General features: G+C 38.4%; 2 protein-coding genes across 5 annotated transcripts in view; one reads left to right on the top strand and one right to left on the bottom strand.

The window, feature by feature from the left end:
• LOC108254852 (uncharacterized) overlaps positions 1 to 23,249 on the top strand; it is a 146,105-nt gene that overhangs the window by 66,619 nt on the left and 56,237 nt on the right. The gene's annotated exons all lie outside the window — the stretch shown is intronic.
• Positions 1,703 to 22,519, bottom strand: pfkfb2b (6-phosphofructo-2-kinase/fructose-2,6-biphosphatase 2b). 4 transcript variants are annotated; one of them, XM_017450880.3, is made up of 17 exons: positions 22,355 to 22,519; positions 21,941 to 22,078; positions 19,129 to 19,254; positions 18,695 to 18,791; positions 16,314 to 16,380; positions 16,110 to 16,184; positions 15,947 to 16,003; positions 15,733 to 15,857; positions 14,359 to 14,566; positions 14,002 to 14,148; positions 13,161 to 13,265; positions 12,175 to 12,304; positions 11,453 to 11,515; positions 11,293 to 11,357; positions 8,432 to 8,620; positions 5,195 to 5,217; positions 1,703 to 3,505 (listed from the first exon to the last, which is right to left on the bottom strand). In XM_017450880.3, exons 2-17 carry the CDS (start codon positions 21,990 to 21,992, stop codon positions 3,436 to 3,438), a joined length of 1,599 nt encoding a protein of 532 aa, XP_017306369.1. In that variant the 5' UTR covers positions 21,993 to 22,078; positions 22,355 to 22,519; the 3' UTR covers positions 1,703 to 3,435. The 4 variants fall into 4 exon arrangements, with proteins under 4 accessions (XP_017306369.1, XP_017306371.1, XP_017306372.1 ...); XM_017450882.3 differs by lacking the exon at positions 5,195 to 5,217 and having other exon boundaries at positions 22,355 to 22,518; XM_017450883.3 differs by lacking the exon at positions 8,432 to 8,620 and having other exon boundaries at positions 22,355 to 22,517.

Below are 23,249 nucleotides of genomic sequence, written 5' to 3'. Positions count from 1 at the left end.
ATTGTAGGGCACACTCACACATTCACACACCCATTCCAACACTACGGACACTTTGGACATGCCAATCAGCCTACCATGCATGTCTTTGGACTGGGGGAGGAAACCGAAGTACCCGGAGGAAACCCGCGCAGCACGGGGAGAACATGCAAACTCCGCACACACAGGGCCTTATAGCTGAGTCAAGCACGTTAAAATTCAAGTGTTGAGGGTAGCCAGGCGGTTTCAGTGTAAAGTGTTTAAAGTCTGGAATTCCAGTACTCAAAAAAAAGGATATTTAAAAAAATTTTTATCACTTATTACAAATAATTAACCACCACAACCCTGTAATTCATTTCATTACATATCATTAATACAGTATATACTTATAATTTATGTTGACGTTGAAGGTTATGTTGTTGCTTTTGCTGTTCGTATTTCAGCACTACGAGAATAAAAACAAACAAGTAACCCAGCAAAAATAAAAAAATAATAAGATTAGCACATTCATGTTCAACAACATTGTTTAATTTATCAAACTTATTTTTTAAGCGTATCTGTTTAAGGAATTTTTAAAAAAAAGCTTTTCACTTTGCATCCTTAAAGATTGTTGTCACTGCACACTCAGAAAACTCTACCTATTCTTTTGTACCTTTTATCTAGGAAGGTACACTTTTTTATTATTATAATTTTTTTTTTTAAAAGTACACTAGCCCCATTTCCAGGTGAAAGATATATATTAAAGGAACAAAAGCTAAAGAGTACCACCCCAGCAAAAATGTATTTTTCTGAGCCTGAATATTTCATTCAAACACAAAAGCTCTTAACGATCAATTACACAATACTACTAATTACTCAGTGACTATTTACTGTTGAGGTCATAATTTTACATATGCCTTGCAGAATCTGCAAAATTTATATTGTTTTGTTCAAAGATCTTTTTTATTTTCATTTAGTACTGCCCTTCAGTTTCCCAGAATACAGAATAATAACAGTGATCATCTTGTTCAAAAGTTACACCCCCCTGGCTCTTAATGTATCATGTTGCCTTCTTGAGCATCAGTGAATATTTGAACCTTTCGTAATATTTGTGTACGAGTCCCCCAGTCATCCTCAGTGTGAAAGGATGGATCTCACAGTCAGTCACTGTTGGAAAGGGGCCAAAAATTAAGAAGATGCTGGAGAAGTAAAGAATGTGCAGGACCTGGAGGGTTTTTCTGAAGAACAGTGGGTAGTTTAACTGGTCAGTACAAACAAGGGACTCGTGAACAACCATCACAAAACATAAACACAGTCGTGGATCATCCAGGTAACGACACACAGGATTAATAATCAAGGGTGTGTAAACTTTTGAACTGGTTCATTTGTGTAAATTCAGTTATTATTGTTGTGTCTTGTGGACTATACGTAAACATCAGCTATGTGAAATAGCTTATTCAGGGCAGTGCTAAATAAATACAAAATGCAATTTTTATAATCCCTCTTTTCTTATTAAAAAAACAATTCTTTTAAAAAAATTTTTTGTAATTTTGCAGACTTTGCAAGACGTATGTAAACTTAAGACCTCAACTGTACTTATTACTAGTTAGTTCTTGATGCAGTACTGTCACCATCACTTATGTTTATTTGACTTGTATTAGTGAAGATTCTAATAGTTCAGTTCTTTACACAAGGAGAAAACTTATGTGAGAGAATTAGATAAGTATTAAATATCTGTTCAAACAGCTTGCTGACTCGAGCCTTTTATTGTACATTAAAGCAAATAACTGAAAGGCAGAGAGGACAGAGCATACACTGACATTTCTTTAAACAACAAATTACAAGATTTGTTGATTTTATACTGCGACCCTGCATGATAAGATAGAATATGATCAATGTGACTCGTGTTTTTTTTTTTGTTGTTTTTTTGGCACCGAACACTGTCCTATTTTGCGCAAAAGCTCAGAGTCATTCAGCAATATGTGGAAAATTATACATGCAATGATAAATAGACTTACAAGAATCTGTCTATACTACAAAGGTATATATTTGTATATGAAGTATAAGGACATGACCATAAGGCTGAGCTGATTTCCCATCTTGAGCTCATTTCTGCAATGAGATGACTTAAATAATAATATAATCTGATATCACCCCCCGACAACATCCTAAATCTCAAGAGCATAATAAACACCGCAAAACATTTTCCTAAAAATATAAATACATTTGAACATTAACCCGGTTTTAGATAACCATCTGTGCGTATCTTGTTATTTGGACTATATAAAATAAATCTGTTCAAGTCCATACAAGTTCCATACAGCCGGAAGATTTAGCATTACATGAGTGACATGAGATAATAATCAGGATCACATGGACGGGTGATTTCATGATCGAGGTGCCATTTATGTCCCACTGCTGTTTCACTTACATAGATGCATTTTTCTTTTAAAGATAAATGACATTTTAAGACACAGGTAAAGTATCTTTCACAACGATCGATGTGCGTGTTTCACATAAATAACTTCAGCACTTCTTACCTTGAAATATAATAAAGCTAAGAAACACCTTTTTCCATAGGTCATCCACTATAGGTCATAAAAATGTACACTAGTCACACACCATTCGCCCCTATGAAATATTTGGAACATTCCAAAAGTCAGCATAAAGTCGCGTCATCGGAATTTCCTGAAGATCACGGGAAGTCACTTTGAACCTACAACCCGTTATCCAATTTACAATATTTGTAAAAAATATTTGAAGTAAATCATTAGACTCTTTTTAATGTCCTCATGTCATTAGCGTGAACGCTGCATTTGCTAATTCTATAATAAAACATTCAACCCTGTTACTCATTTAAGAGTAAAATGCAGCCTTGTAAAAACGAGATTGTCGCCTTTCTTTGATTCCATGTTGAGAATGCTATAAAAAAAAAAATTAATAAAATGTCATTTTTAAAAAGATATAAAGGCTAAACAACACCCTAATCATGCAATCACCCAGAAATGACTTATTGAAACATTTTTCATTATATAATTACAGAACATATTTGGTTAAAAATCTATCATTTCACTTTCAGAAAGAAATTAAAGATTAAAATATTAAATAAATAAAGGACATGAAAAGGAACAACCCCAAGAACAAAATACTGCACATTTAAAAGACAAAAACATTAACATTAATAATCACACATGGCCTTTGACCTCTTGTTCATGTCTAAATCATTACATTCTGGATGGAAATCTCAGACTGCAAGCTCCCACACATGCTAACTAACTAAGGGGCATTAAAGCTTGGCTTCAAAATGTGCAACGTTTTAAAATGCACATGCAAATATCTGGCGCTCCTGAACGCATGTAGTGGGGTAAATGTGGGGTGAATGTAGTGCAGTCACCAGTAAAGCAGGATTTATATAGTGCTTTATACATAGTGCTAGATTGATGCTGTGCGTTAAGTCGAAGCCACTCCGAGACTTCAGGGCTACTCAGAAGCGGAAACAGTCAGCGGCGTCTTCTGCGCTTTCAAAGACGATTCCTTCACACAAGGATTCCTACGAAAAACATCACAGGCAAAACGTAGAAATCAAAGTCTTCCCAGAGGAGAAACAGTGCATCTTTATGAGAAAAATGAAAACCATAGCATCGGATTTCAAGTGTTAACGTGGGTACTGCGATGAAATTCAGAAAGGTATGAACCGTAAATATGCTGGTCCATTTAAAATCTTTTATTATCAAATTATAATATATCGAAAAGTTGTTTACATGTATATACAATACAATAAAAAAGACATATTGAGCATTTTATCATCAAAAAACTGAAAATAAAATGCAAATGATTTCAGCTCAGGCAGTTATACTGTGCAGTCTGAAAATAATTAAAAAAAAAATTAGACAGAGAAAGAGTTTAGTTGGTCTGGACACACAATCCCACCCGTGGAAATCGAAACAACTACTGGGTTACAAAGAAGAGGTTGAAATGCAGAACATCAACTTTAATTTAAACATTATATTGGGTAAACCATACAGTAATCATGTACATGTGACTTCCACAAATACTGACATAATATAGGAACCCCCGCTCGTTCATGCAATTATCCACTCAATCAGCAGCACAATTCATACAATCATGCAGCTACAGGTCAAGAGCTTCAGGTAACGTTCACATCAAACATCAGAATGATGAAAAAGTGTGATCTCTTTCACTCTGACCACGGCATAGTTGCTCGTGATGGATGGGCTGGGTTGAGTATTTCAGAAACTTATGATCTCCTGGGAATTTCACTCGCACACACACACACACACACACACACCTCTTGCTTTTACACAGAACGGTGCAACATCCAGTGGACCAAAGTTATGCAGGCCGTTGATGAGAGAGGGCAGATAAGAATGGCCAGATTGGTTAGAATAATCACTCTTTACAACCGTGGTGAGCAGACAAGCATCTCAAAACTCACAGCATGCTGAACCTCGAGGCACATGGGCTAAAAACAAAAAACAAAACAGAAGACCACATCAGGTTCCACATCTGTCATCCAGCAGCAGGAATCTGAGTCTACAGGCTTACTGAGACTGGGCAATCGAAAATTGGAAAAACATCACCTGGTCATTTTCAACTCTCTTAATCTGGCCAGTTTAGGTAAACATTAACTGAAGCTCTGGACCTGTATATGCATGATTTTAAGAACGTTATATATGAATGTTTCTGGAAGCATTCAGTGTTTTTATACAAAATAAGCAGCGTCTTGGCAGAACCTCATGTCCTGGGAGATACAGACCTTAGGCAGGCACCAACAGAAGCCACATAAAAATAAAGACAATTTTCCGTACCATTATGTTAATATTTCCTATTAAGTTAACAATTTTTTTTTAAAAAAGGCTTTGATTCCTATATGGTTTAACCAATATAGTTGCAACTATCCTTAAATTAAAGCAGATGGTGTCCAAACAATACATGCAGACTGCAACTCAGTCACCCATTACCTCATATAATGCATCAGTATACACACCACACCAAACCCAACTGTTCAGATAAGTGTGTCTGAATACCAACAGAACCACTGGTAAAAGGGACATGCAGAAGAATAGGAAAGATATACAGCAGACTTTAAACAAATGCAGCAACATGTAACTACTACTACATAAAACAAAACGACAAAAACATCCCATCAACATGTCGTGCTGTATTTGGAAGCAAATGAGAGAAAATGATGAAATCCATCAGTGGAATATATACTCACAGAAAACTGCCTGATACTCGAAGCTATGGGGGAACACAAAGAGAGAGGGAGAGAGAGGTAGAGGTAGAGAGGTAGAGAGAGAGAGAGAGGGAGAGAGTGCAGGGGAATGAGACATAGTGAGAGGAACAGATAGGGAAACGGAGGTGCTGTAGTCACATGGCCAAGGCAAACCAATCAGCTTGAGTTAACACAAACATGATATTAAGCACATACATTATATGATCTTGCAAACGAGCACATTAAAACACATTAAGCACATTTACACCACAGTGCAGGTGAATTCTCTAATCTGATTGGTCGAAAAGTGTCGATAAACAGCAGCTCTGAAAGTAGTTCCGGTTGAAAAGTTTGTATTAATGCGCTCATTCGAATACATTATAGTTTCTATTGTAAAAGCTAATTGACAACTTTTTTTTTTTTTTTTTTTTAACAAAAAAAGATCATTATTGATAAGATGTTTTCTGTAAGAACATGTTTATTTAACATTTATAGATGGAGTCGGAAGTGTCAAAAAGGTATAGCTGTAATCAGTGTTTTTTTTGTTTGTTTGTTTCTCGGTTATAAACTGCATTTTTTTCTTATTCAATTCAACTGAGAGTATAAGAGAGGCTGGTGAGGGAAGAACCGTTTAACCGTTTATATTTCTGATTTCTTCTGTTTTTGTGTATATCTCACTAAATTAAAACAAGACCTGAGATAAAACAAAGGCAATCTGAGTAAACACAAAATATGGTTTTTAAATGTAAATGTTATTTATTGAAGCAAAAACATTATTCAATATCAACTGGGCCAGTGAGAAAATGTATTTGCCTCCATAGTTACTAATTCCCCAAATCTTTGAAACTGCATTCATAATGGGGTTCAGTTGGACTAGACTCAACCAGGCCTGATTACTACAAACCCTGTTCAATCAAATCAACACTTAAATAGAACTGGTCATTCAGCATGAATTTGGTTAAAAGGTCTTACCCAGTAACACACTATGTCAAAGTTGAAAGAAATTCCAGAAATGATGAGGAAAGTGATTGAAATACATCAGTCTGGGAAGGGTTACAAAGCTATTTCAAAATCTCTGGGACTCCAAAGAACCACAGTGAGAGCCATTATCTCCAAATGGAAAAAACTCGGCACAGTAGTGAACCTTCCCAGAAGTGTCTGACCTTCCAAAATTCCTCCAAGAGCACAGCAACTACTCATCCAGCAAGTCACAAAAGAGCCAAGGACGACAACAAAGGAACTACAGGCCTCTCGTGCATCAATAAACCGTTAATGACTCCACTATCAGAAAGACGCTGGGCAGAAATGGCATCCATGGAAGAGTGGTGAGGCACAGACTCAACTGAATTTTGACAAAACACATCTTGATGTTCTGTGGACTGAGGAGATGAAAGTGGAACTGTTTGGAAGACAGGGGTCCCGTTACATCTGGTGTAAACCAAACACCCACAAAAAGGTCATCAAACCTATGGTCATGCATGGTAGTGGCAGTGTGATGGTGTGGGGATGCTTTGCTGCTTCAGGGCCTGGGCAACTTGAAATAACTGAGGGAAACATGAATTGAAGGGAAGTGTTAGGTTACAGTTATTGCACAACCAGATAGCAATAACTGCAAGGTGGTACAACCAGATTTTAACTGTAAGGGGGGCAATTAGTTTTTCACATAGGTGATAGGTGTTGGATAAATAATGTTGCTTCGATAAAAAAAATAATTTAAAAACTGTATCGTGTGTTTACTCAGTCTGCCTTTGTTTTATGTTGTATTTCGTTTGAAGATCTAAAACTATTTAGCACGAGATATACACAAAACAAGCAATCAGGATACTTTTTTTCAGCACTGTACGTTTCATGCTTTGATTTAAAAAAAAAAAAAAAAAAAAAAGAAAGAAAGAAAAAAAAAGGAACGCCCCTAAATATCACCAATTTGCCTCTAATCCCTTCATAGTAGCTGGAAATAGATGTAAGTCATTTATCAGTGGAGATGCAAGCCACACTGTGAACAGCACACTCCCATTTCACCAACAAGCTCTTTCTGGCAGTGGTGTGCATCAAACTGCTTCACTGTGATCACTAATCTGAGTAAACTAAAATTATGTTAATACATTTAATTAATTGTATTAATACAGGGATTAGTTACAGATAAGATTCAAACTGATAAACGATTTTAAAAATAAAATAGTAATATGTTCCAAACCAGTACAAAAGGACAGTAGTGTTATTGCTTTAGAGAGACCAAAAATAAAACAATACACATTACGTACATCGTTATGGAAGTCTATAACAAACTGCATAACTAAATCATTGCATAATGTACTCAGTTGTTCAGTATCTCAAACAGATCTGGGTTCTGACAGTGTGTGACACACTATTATCTATTCAACTGGGCAAAAGGATGTCAGAGACTTAAAAACACTCATAGCAGCCAGCTTGAAGCTGGAATTACTTTCTGCCTCAAATTTTCTGCCCAAAACCTGAAGATAGAATTTAAAGTTAGAAGTGATTTGGAGGAATTAAATGCGATTTTTTCTTAAAATACAAACATTGTGCCATTTGATGAAACAGTTTAGTATATACAAATGATCATTCTGAACGAAACACGCAGCTTGCATTAGTCGAACATTAGTCACCAAATATGTCTTGGCAGATTGACCGCATTTTGACATCCTTAAAGTGTTAGGTCTGTAAATGTTAAAGCAGAGAAGCATTTCTCGGATACCAGTATTGGGGGGGGGGGAAAACAAACAAAAAAAATGCACACACAATGCATGAGTTGCATCACAATACTGACTGATAATTAAGAAGCACACTAAACTGTTAAAGCTGTTAAACACATGCTCCACTGATGAATCGCTGCTACAAGGCTTACAGGAAGCAGCTGGTAAGCCATGAGGACTGAGAGAGAGAGAGAGCGAGAGAGAGAAAGCGTGCAGTCTGCAAGGGTCACTGAGGGCACTGTAGAGTCAAAACACATACAAACACACACACACAAGCGACATGAAGCTTGCAAGAGGACATGCACACGTGAAACAACCCTGAGAACCAAGACATGAACATAAACCACAGCACACCATGCCGTTAACACAACCAGGATCACAGGACGGCTGGAACGGGGACGAGTTATCTGTATATACAGTGTGGCATGAGGAGACATGAAGAACAAATAGGAGAGAACTGAATCGGATCGATTGGGACGAATTGAGTTAGTCTGCTGATAGCAGCATAATGACCATGGACACTAACTTGGCTGTGCAGCAGCGCCCCTTCAGGAGTGTCAGGGAAGTGCAGGGCTGAGGGGGAGGGAGCGAGGGGCAGCCAGGGCCTGTTTCCTGCGCTGTACAGACGCGGCCGTTTGACCTGGTCGAGACTGGACAGAGGGGTGTAACTATTCCGCCGGAGCAGAAGGGGGGCCGGAGTCCTCCGAGCTTGCCCCTGGGTCGAAATGGGAAAGACCATGAATGTTACACAAAAGAGAGAGAGAGAGAGAACGAGTGAAGGAGAGAGAGACTGAGAAAGAGGGAGGTGATTACTCCAGGCCGAATCTTAGCGTCAGAGACTAAAGAAATGCCAGTAAACTACACATGGCAGATACACTTCAGACTCTTTAGCTTCCACACAAGACAATATCAAATTATTAAGGCTGTGTTCCAATACTGCTACAACATGCCATTGTGGATCTGCATACACTAACCTGTGGCACAACAAGCTCAAATTTCATTGGACAATGTGGAGCAGAACGGTAATTTCCCGGTCTAATTCATACATAGCCAGTCTGTTTTCAGTTTTTTAACAAAAGGTGAAATGGCTAAAAGAAAAGACGAAAAGACGATGACGAGTATTGTTCTTACCAGTCCAAACAGACGAATTTGCGTATTTGGAGGTCGCATTAATGGTAAGCAATGTTCCATTTACTCTTACTTATGTAGTGAATCTTGTATTGGTTTACCATTTGATGAAACTATCATAGTAGGTTAAATGAAGTCCAAGAACCACCTACAGGCCTATTAGGTGAAGTGCAGGTTGTTAGGTCAAGAACACGTAAAATGTCAATTGGCCTTTATTACATTACCACTTTTTAGAATTATGCAATAATAGTAAAGATAACTATAATAATAATAATAATAATAATAATAATAATAATAATAATAATAATAATAAGAAGAAGAAGAAGAAGAAGAAGAAGAAGAATAAGGAGGACACAAAAATGTAAAAAAATAAATAAATAAATAAATAAAAAAGAACTTTTCTCTGCCTCTTTAAAGAAAAAAATTATAAAAATTGCTTTTTTTTGCTTTTATGGCTCTTCCAACTGAAAAAGTTCCCTTACTCTGGATTATAGCATGTCTCGTTTAAAAATAACTTAGATAACATATGTACTAGTGTTTAAAAATATGGTGTCAAAAACAAGGTCATGGCTACATCTTGGAGAGCTCAAACCTTTCATTAATGCAGTTCCTTGAATAAGTCCAAGCCTAAACTGCTATGCTTAATAGAATTCTGCAGAGATAGTGTATTTTTGTAGGCCAACCTGGAAGTTAGCATCACCCTGGTTCCCTCGACAAAAAGCCAATAGGACTTTTCCACTGGTGTTTAGACTACTGCAGAAAATAAGCTCTGCGACCAACAAAAGTTCAGGATTCTTAGACATTTTGTTCATCGAGATAATCTTCACAAATGAACACAACTTTTATGAATTTTGAAGCCTAAATACAAATCGCCAGAAGTGAAAAGCTAAAGTTAGGCTATCAATGAAGTACACCACGGTCACACGACTTCAACGTCACTACCATTGAACTTCCGATAGAATTTATAGCAATACAATTTGAAGAAGAAAAAAAAACAAAAACACGACAAATGGAAAATACTATAAATCTACAAGTTGGAGAGTTCGAGTTTGCAAGAGCGCCAGTATAAACACAACGAGGCTGTAATAGATGAGATTTCCTGTTTGGCGTGATGACGTTTAATGTCCTCGAAATTCACCGTAGTCCCATTTCGCCACTTGTTAGCAATCGCCTTTTTCAAGACACGTAAAAGATCAACAAAATCACGACTGGGGTATTACTGATGTATTTTATGTTGTAGAATTAAACGTGAAAATATCTTGAGCTTGTGTTAACCATAGACCTTATTTCAGGCATTTAACCCAAAAACCCAATTTAAAAAACTCTGACTTTGGGACGAAGGAACCGGAAGTGCAAAAATGTTAACTCATTTCTGGGTTTTAAGACTCGTTTTTGCAGCACTCTACTGCTGTTATTCTTGCATCTCAAAATGAAATGTAGCTACCTACTCCCTTATATACATCTCAGCAGACATAGCATTATTACTTTATTCTACTGTACAATGTATTCCGCACACTGGGTAGTCTACACACTAGCTACAGTAATTACCTAGCTAATTATCGTGTCAAAATTGGTAAGGAACTTGCTTCTAGAGTATTGTTCTTACTATCAAGAGAACGAGCTTTCAGATTGCTGTAAGGCTTTTTTTTTTTTTTTTTTTTTTTACTTAGAAGTTGAGAAGGCCAAGGTAGACAGTATTGGCACACAGGAACAATGCCAGTTAGAAGTTAAGAAAAATAACCACATGGGTTACACTTTACTTGACAGCTCAAGTAAAGGAAAATGATGCGAAAGGTAATTATAATGAGGTGGCTTGAAATATTCCAGGTGGGCCACCACTGAAAACTCCAACCTTCCACAATGTACTTAATACTAAAACACACAGCACAGATCATCCATTAAAGACCAACTACTGATGAGTGAAATGATCATTCCATAATAGGCGGAATTTCACACTTCAACAAAGGGGAAAACAAATTGAAGTAAAATGATTTGTGACTTGTGATCATAGGACTGAGGGAAGTTAATAACGGGTAGGGAAAAGCAGAAGCAGAAGATATACAGGCAGCAGTGCTGTGAACAAAACAACAACAAAAAAAGCCATTCAAAGTCACATGCTGGATCAGTGGGAGGCTGCATGCATGCCCCAAGCAATTATTCAGAGATCAGCATGGAATCAAATCAAATAAATCACAATCTCTGTAGCTGGTACAGTAAGAATAGAAGTGCTGCTGAGACAGACAAGCTCAGCTGACTTACTAGTGGTCTGTCTCGGTGCGTGTTCACAGCCTCCACATTCAGATAAAACATTTCCACTTTGCAACCTGGAGAGAGGAATTATGTAAGAAGGTAAGTAGGAGACGCACATGTGTGTTAATTGTTGAATATGTGAGAAGGGCGTCTTTATCGCCAGTCCTACCATAAGCAACAGGGGTGAGCTTCAGAACAGTGTGGAGAGGACACTTTAAGTAAGGGAGATCGTCTGTTTGTGGGAAAAACAAGACATTAGAAAGAATACTAAAGACTGTGTATGTACATTCGGTATGTACACCTATACACCTGCTCATTCATGCAAATATCCAATCAAATATCAATCTTGTGGTAGCAGCATCTAAAATGTGGGGGGAAAATGTGATCTCAGTGACTTTGATCATTGCGTCTTTGCAGGTGCCACACAAGCTCTGAGTAGTTCAGAAACTGCTGAACTTCCGGGATTTTCACACACAAATCCTCTAAAAGTTTACACAAAATGGAGAAAAAAAATGAAGGAAAAAATGAAGGAAAAAAAAGGAAATATCATCTTGTTGATGAGCGTAGTCAGGGAGAATGACCAGACTGGTTTGAGCTGACAATAAGGCTATGGTAAATCAAATAACCACTCTGTGCAACCATGGTGAACAGAAAAGCATGTCAGAAGATGTCGAGCATGAGTTGGATGGGTTAAAACAGCAGAAGACTACATCTGGTTCCGCTCCTGACAGGCAAGAACAGGAATCTGAGGCAACAGTGGGCAACGAAACTGGACAGATGAAGAGTTTCTAAACATCACTTGGTCGTTTTGGACAATGAAGGAGCAGGTGTTCCGAATAAAGTGCTCCATGAGTGTATATGTATATGAATGTGTGTGCTTGTGAGGAAAACCTGCATTCTTGTCCAGAAAATAAGCCAAAAGACATCTCATGACCGCTTGGTGGCAAATGACCAGAACATTTCCCTGTCTTTCCAGCTCCATAATCACCGGCTCCAGACGCTGGACCAGATCCTGATACGACTACACGGAGGAAAAATGGACATAACAGGTTTGGAATTTTTCCCCCCAGCCAAACAGTAAAGAAAATGTTTGCATAATGTTTTTTAACATGTGATCTTCAATGATGTCTAGAGTTTGTCTTTGTTAGTTTCAACTTTTCATTATTATTGGTTAATGATTTCCTACATTACCGACAATGTCATTCCAGTACCTGTTGATAGTGGTGCGAGTGGGATTTAATAGCAGTGCTTTACTCTTTAGTCTGTCTAGCGAAACCTAGTCATCCCTTATGTCTTGAGATCACCATTTTAACTGGCGACGATACAGCACCAACCAATTAGCACCAAAATCCCTAAACACATCACAAACATTTCAAATGAAACATATTTAATGTTTTTCAGGGAGGAGTTCTCCTGTAATAATTGACCCAAATATAAAAGTCTGCTGTGTCCAATTTTTGTTTAGACCAGTGGTCACAAACCCTGTTCCTGCAGATCTACCTTCCTGAAGACTTTAGCTCCAACCATAATCGTACCCACCTAACCATCTAATCATTGCCTTAAGAAGTTCTTGATCAACTAAATCACAGGTGGGTTACATTTTGGTTGGAGATGCAAACCTGCAGGAAGGTAGATCTCAAGGAAGAGGGTTGGTGACCACTGGTTTAGACTACAGAACGCCCAGGTGGTCTTCGTGCACCTGATAAACCTTCTCTTCTATTATAACCTGGCTCCTGGTCTCCTGATTCTTTAGTCATCTTACTTCTGATGAAACCGCAGTATTTTGATGGTCATACAGAAAGATTTACAACAACGTTAATCTTAACGATGTATTGTTAAGCATATGTTATAGTTATGGAGCAATGAGAAGACTGCACCTCTCCTCCTGGGTATCTGTAATGGTACTTGTCCTGGTCTCGGAGTGCAAACTCTTCCGGGAATGAGTTCTGAATCATCTCGTAGGTCATCTCCTCACACACACCCTGAAATCAATAATAATAATAATAATAATAATTATTATTATTATTTCAATAGGACTACAGTAGTTTCATACACTGATATTTCTGAAGCTCACCTTATAAATACTGAAAAGATTAAGGATAGAATTAAAAAGAATTGGTTTGGAGGGAGACGTCATTTATACAGTTTTACCCCAAATGTATTGAAGCAGCCATGTCTTGTTTGGTGGCCGACGTTTCTTTAGTGTACATTTACTATTTGTTTTCTTTTGATATTTGCTTCTGAACCCGAGAGGCTAACGTAGGTAACATACAGTATAAAGGATTTTTTTAAAAAGATAAACTGTATTAAAATCCTCATAACTTCCAGTTTTTTGGTAGAATTCCATTATTAAACCTTCGGAGACTGGGCCTAGCAGGCAGAATAAATACAACTTGTATTACCCAAAAAAAAAATATATATATATATATATATATTTTTTTTTTTTTTTCCAAAATAGCTGCCCCATAAAGCAATGTTTTGTTCATGTTTAAAGCTGACTAAAGCATATAGCTTCCTAAATCACATCAGCATGACATTGTTGAACAACGAACTGCAGTTTGAGGCAAATCTTTACAGAAAACTGAGTAACATTAATCTTAGTGCAAAGCTAAAGAATAAAAATCATTGCATCTTGATGCTGTGTGTGTTTGAATACACTTCTGCTGAAACTACAGACATTTCATTTAAAGCTTAATAAGGGTCATTTGGCATACTAACAGCATCAATCTCATTCAGGATCTTCCACTGTTCGTATGGCACTCCCAGAGCCTCGGCAGTCTGAATGGATCTCCTCAGCTGGCTGGTCCAGACCTTCAGATCTGACAAGCCATGCTCCTCAATAAACGCGCGCAGAGCTGCCGCAAACTAGACAAGAAATCATTCGGGAGCTGTAATAAATGCTCTGATATGCCAAAACACGAAGTATTTTCATACATCCATAGCGCTGCTCTGCAGCCTTCATTAAAACTCCCTAAATTAAAACATGATAATCCCACTACTCCCTTGACATCAAAGCAGAGATCTATGAGCTTAAACACTTTCTCACACACAACCCTGTTCTCTTCATGCCCAGACCTGCTTGCCGCGGGACGAGAGCTCTGCATCGCCCCCGATGCGACCCTGTGTGTTGTGGTCGCTCTCGCCATGGCGGCACAGATAGATACAGTGGGAGTGCACACGGATGTTCATGAGGTAGTAGACAATCTTGCTCTGGATGTAGTCCTGTATGCGGTTCACCAGGAAACGACGGCCTACGTTCATCACTTTAATGAAGGACAGATCTCTGAAAGACAAAATGGAGAGTCAGGAGTCCACACACACTATACGGCCAAAAGTATATGGACAACTGACCATCACATTCATATGTAGTTCTTCCCCAAACTGTTGCCACAAAGTTGTACACACACAATGATCTAGGATGTCTTTGTATGCCGTACCATTGCAATGGTACAAAGGGTCTCAGCCCAAAAATGTTCCAGCATGTCAATTCCCCTGTGCACAAAGCGAGCACAAATCACTGAAGACATCGTGTGCCGAAATCGATATAAAAGAACTCGAGTGGCCAGCACAGAGCCCTGACTTCAACCCTACTGAACATCTTTGGGATGAATTGGGAGAAACGTCGAATGTGTGACACACCTCCTTGCCAGACATCAGTGCCTGACCTTACTAATGCTCTTGTGGCTGAATGGACACAAAATCCCCACTGCCACGCTCCAAAATCTAGTGGAAAGCCTTTCCAGAAGAGTGGAGGTTATTAATACAGCAAAGGGGAACTGAATCTGGACTGAATAGTGACCTAAGTATCTCATATGATGTCAACAGTTCTTTTTTGAGATGAAGAAACTTTTCTCGTTTGTGTAATCTGACCCCCAACACCAGTAAGAATTTATGCCTAATTACTTAAGACTAGAAGTAGTAAAATTCAAAATAATAGCTGAAATCATTTTCATAATAATTTCGCTTGATACTGGTATCATAACTATTTAACACAATTATTCAGGCAGTTTAGAAATATAATAAAAATTACTGCGCTGTCATTTTAAACCAACAGCCTTTTCTTTTACACGACATTATTTTTTAATAGCTTGTAGTTTATAGCTGCTAAATCCTAAGTGGTAACAGAATGTTGTTTCATGGACATTCCAGACTATTAAAAGTAAGCATAAGCACATAAAGTACAATATCATTCTTTAAAAAATAAAATAAAATAATTCAAATGGGTGTTAGCATATTACTGTGGTATAAGAGGAATAAAACACTTGCTGCTATTGAAAAATAATCAACCTACTACAACAGTCAATAAAAGACAATATGTAATTGTAGCTAGATAGCTGCTAACTACAGAATCACAGGTAATTAGAGTATAGTGAATTGATATGATTAAATTATACACTCTACAGGATCCACTTTCCCATCAAAAGCATTATCTTCAACAAATGGTCCTACTTGTCATAATCATCAGGATCCAGTGGTTGGTAGGTGACTTTGTAGCACTCGATACGTTTCAGGAAGTCATCCATGACTCGTTCTCGGTGACTTTCTGGGTAATCTGGACTCGACACCTTCACTTCCTGTACACAGAGATAATAAGCTACATGCAGGAGAATTACTGGCGTACTACTATAGAGGCTACAAATGAAGCGGAGATGTGTTGCTTTACCAAAATGTTAGCAGCAATAACATCGGGGTCATCACAGACGGACTCCACAAAAAACACCTGTGCACATAAACACCGACGCCATGAAGTGCTCACGTTCCACTTTTTTATTTTTATTTTTATTTTTTTTATATATAAATACTATGACTCTGGATGTGTACAGCACCTTATACGCATTCTCCTTCACAAAATTCAGGATGAGATCACGCCTCTCTCGGGTGGTATTTGTAGCATCGAATACCTCAACAGCAAAAAACAAACAAACAAACAAACAAAAAATAAACAGGTAATTACCATGCAATGTGAAAGAAAACTGAATTACCTTTAAGAACATTGCTTAATTGGAGAGATCGTAATGCCACAAGCTTACTGCAATTTGTCCACCTTCTTCGTTCAGATAAGCCTTCACATCTTGCAGCGCCACCAATGCACATTTCCTGTAGAGGACAGCATACCTTTATACACATTTGCACTTGCATTCCCACATATTATGTATGAAAAATGCAGAACATAGCTTCTGCACAAAGCACGAAGTTGAAAATTAAAAAAGCAAGATGTATTGGCATTTTTGTGACCGACCTGACTATGCATGTGTGATATAATCATTTATATCATACGCTACACAATTTTACACTGCCAAGAGATTTATTGATGTTCCAATGATATTATAATACATTTTGCAGAAGAGCTACGTGATTTAACATCAGAGTACGTTAACATGATTATATCACTCAGCAGAGCAGTCTTTTTTTCCTCCCCAACAAAACATGACACATATGAATCTGGAATGATTTGCGCATGCGTTTTCAACACCTAGAGCCTATCCAAGGGGACAAGGTGGGGGGCAACCAACCCATCGCAGGGCACAATCGCACACACATTCACTACGGACAATTTGGAAATGTCAATCAGCCTACAATGCATGTCTTTGGACTGGGGGAGGAAACCGGAATACCTGGAGGAAATACCCAAAGCACAGGGAGAACATACAACCCCAATTCCCAAAAAGTTGGGACACTGTGTAAAATGTAAATAAAAACAGAATGCAATGCTTTGCAAATCTCATAAACCCATATGTTATTCACAATAGAAGGTAGAAAACATATGAAATGTTTAAATGTACCATTTTCAGAAAAAAATAAGGTAATTTTGAACTTGATGGCCGCAACACGTCTCAAAAAAGTTGGGACGGGGCAACAAAAGGCTGGAAAAGTAAGTGTTACTAAAAAGAAACAGCTGGAGGTTAATTGGCAACAGGTTATTAACAGGATTTGGTATAAATAGAGTATCTTAGAGAGGCAGAGTCTTTCAGAAGTAAAGATGGGCAGAGGTTCAGAAATCTGTGCAAATCTGCATCTACAATTTGTGGAACAATTTCAGAATAAATGTTCCTCAACTTAAAATTACGAAGACTATGAAACTCTTATCATCTACAATACATAATATCATCAAAAGATTCCTAGAATCTGGAGAAATCTGTGTGTGCAAAGGACAAGGGTGAAAATCAATATTGCATGCCCGTGATCTTCGGGCCCTCAGGCGCACTGCATTAATAACAGGCATGATTCTGTAATGGAAATCACTGCATGGGCTCAGAAACACCTCCAGAACTCATTGCCTGTGAACACAGTTCACCGTGCCATCCACAAATGCTGGTTAAAGCTCTAGCATGCAAAGAAGAAGCCATATGTAAACATGATCCAGAAACGCTGCAGTCTTCTCTGGGCCAAAGCTCATTTAAAATGGACTGAGGCAAAGTGGAAAACTGTTCTGTGGTCAGACGAATAAAAATTTGAAATTCTTTTTGGAAACCATGGACACCGCCTCCTTTAAACTAAAGAGGACTAAAGAGGAGAGGGACCATCCATTTTTTTTTATAAGCACTCAGTTCAAAATCCTGCATCTCTGATGGTATGGGGGAGCATTAGTGCCTATGGAATGGGCAGCTCGCACATCTGGAAAGGCACCATCAGTGCTGAAAGGTATATACAGGTTTTAGAGCAACATATGCTTCCATCCAGATTACATCCCGTCTTTACTTCTGATAGACTCCGCCTCTCTAAGATACTCTTTTTATACCCAATCATGTTACTCACCTGTTGCCAATTAACCTAATTAGCTGCAAAATTTTCCTCCAGCTGTTTCTTTTTAGTAACACTTAATTGTCCAGCCTTTTGTTGCCCTGTCCCAACTTTTTTGAGATATGTTTCGGTCATCAAATTCAAATTACGTTATTTTTTACTTAAAATAGTACATTTCCTCAGTTTAAACATTTGATATGTTTTCTACGTTCTATTGTGAATAACATATGGGTTGATGAGATTTGTAAATCATTGCAGGGAAAATTTCAATATCACACAACAAGAGACAGAAACAAACATGCAGTGTAATGCAGTATATTAAAAAGTTGGTGTAAAATGGTTATTGTTAATTGGACAATCCCAATCTAATTTGTAAACTTGCCCTTAATGAATTGAAAGCTTTATAAATGATAAATGCCTATTAATGCAATATTAATGCATCCTCGCACAGCATGAGCAGAAGCTCCAGCAGTATCTGCAGATGGTGTTTATGTCAACATTATCCCATATTACAACTGGTATCATCATCATCATCAGCCACAAACACATGAGTCAGTGTGAGACATGTAAACCAGGCAGAAAACAGAAGCAAACATGACACCACTGAACTGAACGATACACGACATACATAATTCTGTGTTATTTAGTGATTTATCTTTACTGTACTTACTTCCTTATTTTCATGGCCTCTTGATTGTCATGTCTAAAAAAGTCATAGGACTTGTATGCTTTCACTGCCTCTCTCCTGTAGACCCCCAGATTAAAGACTGCAAAGCAAAACAGGACAATCAACTCTTTATTCAGCTAAAGTCTAAAATAAATAAGGAATAAAACATAATATTACATAATGCTGTTATAGGAAAACAATCAACGATGGGGTTCATTATAAAGTTCATTATTTTCCAATAACATGACGTCCTGAAGCGTTTAATCCTCTTATATCACAGCAACTTGTGAACAGTTATGATTTTTCATTTATTTAAAAGTACAGCACATTGAACGTTGAACGGGAAAAAATCCAATCCTTTTGAATTCTGAAACTCTAACGCCAACTAAAGTGAATTTAAAAAGTTGATGGATATATATGAAAATGTACACACACACCTTTAGTTGGAACTCCAATCCAGTTGAGATAACGCGTGAGCTTCTTTGACATGTAGGTCTTGCCTCGCGCAGGGAGGCCAATCATGACGATCAGAGTTGGTGAGTTGGTCATGTATGATGCCCATGCTAGTGTTAAACACAGACATGCTTAAAACACAGGTTACGCACACTTAATGGAGCAGTCTGTCATTTTTAAAAGTTCTTTTCTTCTTGTGAGGCAAATTATAATTCCCATAGCTTCAACTTCTCATTTCTGTAATTGTGCCCCCATTTCCTTTTCATGTTTCCCTTCTTGGATCCTCCCTCTGAGGAAGTAAAGAAAGGATGCAAGGAAAGGAAACAAGAACCAAGTGTTTTTAACGCGTTCACTTACTGATCACTGTGTCAACTGTATAACAGATCGGCCTATACAGAACAGCGATTGCTCACTGAATAAGCCTTAATTAAAATGATGTTTTATGTGACTTTTCTGTTTGTGGGACACGTAGGCATTTATACTGTATGTTTACATGAAGTAGGAAGGGGAAAAAAACAAAAACAAAAAAAACAAAACTTCCTCACTGAAAACATCCTTGTATCGTTCATCTTGTTTTCTTGTTACTTGATTCCTCAGGAGCACATTTCAAGAATTGATACTTCCTTAAAATGGTGGACTTTGACTGATTTCTTGGTCATGAGCCGAAGGAAGAAGGGTCGAGGAATCAAAGAGGCATTGATTCGAGATTTGGAATGCACTCCCTATGTGAGCTTTTAAGGAAAACAGGTAGAGCTGAGAAACTGTGTTGTGGCTAGGGGTGGAGCCTATTACTGGTTCGGAAATACAGAATGTAAAACCATCCATTTTCTGTACCGCTTATCCTATACAGGGTCGCAGGGAGCCTGAAGGCTATCCCAGGGGAATCGGGGCACGAGGCGGGGGACACCTTGGACGAGGTGCCAACCTATCGCAGGGCACAATCACACATACATTCACACACCCAAGCGAACGCTACGGACATTTTGCAAACGCCAATCAGCCTACAATACATGTTTCTGGACTGGGGAAGAAACCAGAGTACCCGGAAGAAACCCCCGAAGCACGGGGAGCGCATGCAAACTCTGCGCACGAAGGGCCGAGGAGGGAATCGAACCCCCAACCTTGGAGATGTGAGGCAAACACAGAACGTAAATAAAATCATGAAATGAAAACCATACCCAGTGTCCAGTCCAGTGTGCATAGCAAAGTTGTAAATATCGCACAGCTTTTACAAGGTGTCTTTAAAAAAAAAAATTATTATTTCAAAGACTACCTTGCAGCACTATTTTCTACTATTTATTTTATTTCATTTATCTTATAATCGTATATCAATACCTGAGACTGAAGTGAATTCATAAAGTCTGTCCCAGACAGAACAGCAAAATGAGATCACGCTAGCTAGCTAATGCTCGTCTTGTGGGTGGGGGGCGGGGGGAGCAGCTCATAAGAAGCCATGATTCAGCACAGAGCATCGATTTAATTCTAGACATCACATCACTGCTGTGTGTAAAGCCAGACACAAGGTAATTTCATCATTTTCCTTGTGGCCAGTATGATTTTAGTCTAAATCTAGGTCTTTATATATTGAATCCTGTTTAGACCATTGAATTTACTACACAGTTGGCCAAGGACAAGTATTTCCTTAGTTATTAGGTCGATTTAACAGTAAAAGTAATTCCTAAAGGGACTGATAATTCATCCGGTTTTAAAAAAAAATTATGGGGAGTGATATTATTATCCTGCCTAATGTTTATTGCTTCAGATTTCAAAAAAACTCTAGATATGGTCACAATAAAGGAAAAAATCTACCCTTTGACATCCATACCAACATTTACAGTCTATATGTGCTCTTTAATTGTGCAAAAGATTTATTATATGATTAAATTGTCTTTTTTTGGTTCAAACCTCCTTCATAAACATTAGTCTATTTTCACTTTTGTTAACACTTCCAGTTCAACTATCTGCTCATAGTGGTAGTGCTCATTGGGAATTCATCTTTACCTAAAGACAGTGATGCGGCAGCACTTTAGTCTTAAAGTCTGTCCAGTTCTCTCGCCTCCTAACCTGAACAGTATACCCTACTCAAACAAATCAGGCTCCGAAGCACGGACTGTTATGCTAATAACGCCGTCAATGCCATCGACACCCTTCATCTCAGAGACCACTACATAGAGTTAGCTCTCTACTGCTCCACAATCGATAAGCACATCACAAATATTTCAATATCAATATATTTAATGCATTCTCCTCCACAGTTGGAGCTGTGGTTGTGATCTGGCAGTCGAACTCAGATGAGTTCATGGCGGTCATTCTACTGTGGTATGTAGGCCAGATTAAAGTGGTATATGTGGCATGGCAGTTTATGAGTTGGAGAAGCAGCTGACCTACACAGAGTCTGTTGCAACCTAAGCTTTTCTGAAAGCGGTTAAACTACGTGACCAGTATTTTTGGCAATAAATGTTGATTAGCAGAAAAGCTGGTCAAGATAGCCTCAGCAAATAATGACATTAGCATTGCTGCCTTGGAGCTCCAGGTTCTCCAGTTCAATCGTGAGCTTGGGTTACAGTCTGTGTGTAGTTTTGCATGTTCTTCCAGGTTTCCTCAGGGTCCTCCGGTTTCTTCCCATTTTAATTACTTTTGAAGGGATCTTTGCATGTGCCCAAGACTTTTGCACAGACAGTGCACACTCAGGTTTGCTGGTCACTGGTGTCGGATATTTAAGTACAATGCATTAAAAGTAAGATGTATTATGAATGTTCAGTAGTGAGTTGAGAAAACAGGAGGTTGTTTGCTTACAGCACTGCTTCCCGTTGGCTCTGGGCTCTGCTCTCTTGGCTTCATCACACATGCTGCAGGTTCTTCCACAGGCAGAAGCTTTGCTTTATAAACACGTGCACTCTTGCACCTGCAGGAGGATCTCCGAGAACCCGGGTTCTGGAGAACACAACATCAGCATTACAGAAATCCTGCATGCAATTCATACAGAGCTGTTTCTTTCTGTCTGGTTTTAGGTGCATTGGGTTTATTCTGCGGCTTTGGCGCAGCAACAGCAAGCTCGTGCTCGTGCTACGTCATCCGCGTTGAGCTCGAGATGAAACCGCCAATAATGGCGATCTGACTTCAGAGGCAGTATTACACTGCACATCCAACTTACAGAAACAGGGCTATACAGACACCGCGTTTCTATGAGATCGGCTCGTTGGAACTCACCGTCGTTGTCTGGCTTCAGGAAGCAGATGGTTTATGGTTTTATATCGTGTTTAAAGCCATAACACACGAGCTTAGGGACTGAATTATCGTCCTTGTACTGTGCGCGCGCAGACCGGCTTGACGACCTTCCAAGGTAACGAGACGCCCCGCCTCATTGGTCGAAGGTGTGTTCTGACGTCACCACGTCTTTACCGTAGTTCCGCCAGTAGCTGAGTTCTCAACCGTAAAAACCAGTACCTCAAGATTATATTTCTTTTATGGACAGCCTTATGGTCATTATTTAAACGTGTACAATACAAGTCTGAAGGTTTGTCTGGCTAATAACTTGTTAATAAGGTTGGATTAAACCCATTCAATACAAATGACCTGTCAAAAAAAAAACCCTAAAAAACATTTAAATAAGAGCTCAATAATAAATATAATAAATAACTTTGGAAATACTCACTTGTGATTTACACCACTGGAACAAAACATTCACAGCCCACAGTGTAAGAACCACTGAGCCATAGTACACTATATGGCCAAAAGTTTGTGTACACCTGACATTCCCTAAACTGTTGTCACAAAGTTGGAAGTACACATTTGTATTGAACGTCTTTGTATGCTGTAGAATTAAGATATTCCTTCACTGGAACTAAAGGGTCAAGCTCAAACCCGTTCCAGTGTGACAATGCCCTAAGCACAACGCGAGCTCCATAAAGGTTTGTAGAGGTTAGGGTGGAAGAACTTCAATTCAATTCAATTTTATTTGTATAGCGCTTTTTACAATAGACATTGTCTCAAAGCAGCTTTACAGAAATATCAACACGGTATATAGATATTAAAGGTGCGAATTTATCTCAACTGAGCAAGCCACTGAGTGGTTACAGTGGTGAGGAAAAACTCCCTAACATGT

The sequence above is a fragment of the Ictalurus punctatus genome, chromosome 21 (assembly GCF_001660625.3).
Source record: "Ictalurus punctatus breed USDA103 chromosome 21, Coco_2.0, whole genome shotgun sequence".
Lineage (NCBI taxonomy): Eukaryota > Metazoa > Chordata > Actinopteri > Siluriformes > Ictaluridae > Ictalurus > Ictalurus punctatus.
Note: the sequence above shows the minus strand (reverse complement) of the source record. Positions and strands in the feature narration are given on the sequence as shown.

Coding starts and splice junctions, on each gene's coding strand:
- pfkfb2b (XM_017450880.3), bottom strand. CDS start 21,992: ATGTGTGATGAAGCCAAGAGAGCAGAGCCCAGAGCCAACGGGAAGCAG. Junction 18,792..19,128: donor GATTGGAGTTCCAACTAAAG/GTGTGTGTGTAC, acceptor TTTGCTTTGCAG/TCTTTAATCTGGGGGTCTAC. Junction 11,358..11,452: donor GCTCACCCCTGTTGCTTATG/GTAGGACTGGCG, acceptor TCCTCTCTCCAG/GTTGCAAAGTGGAAATGTTT.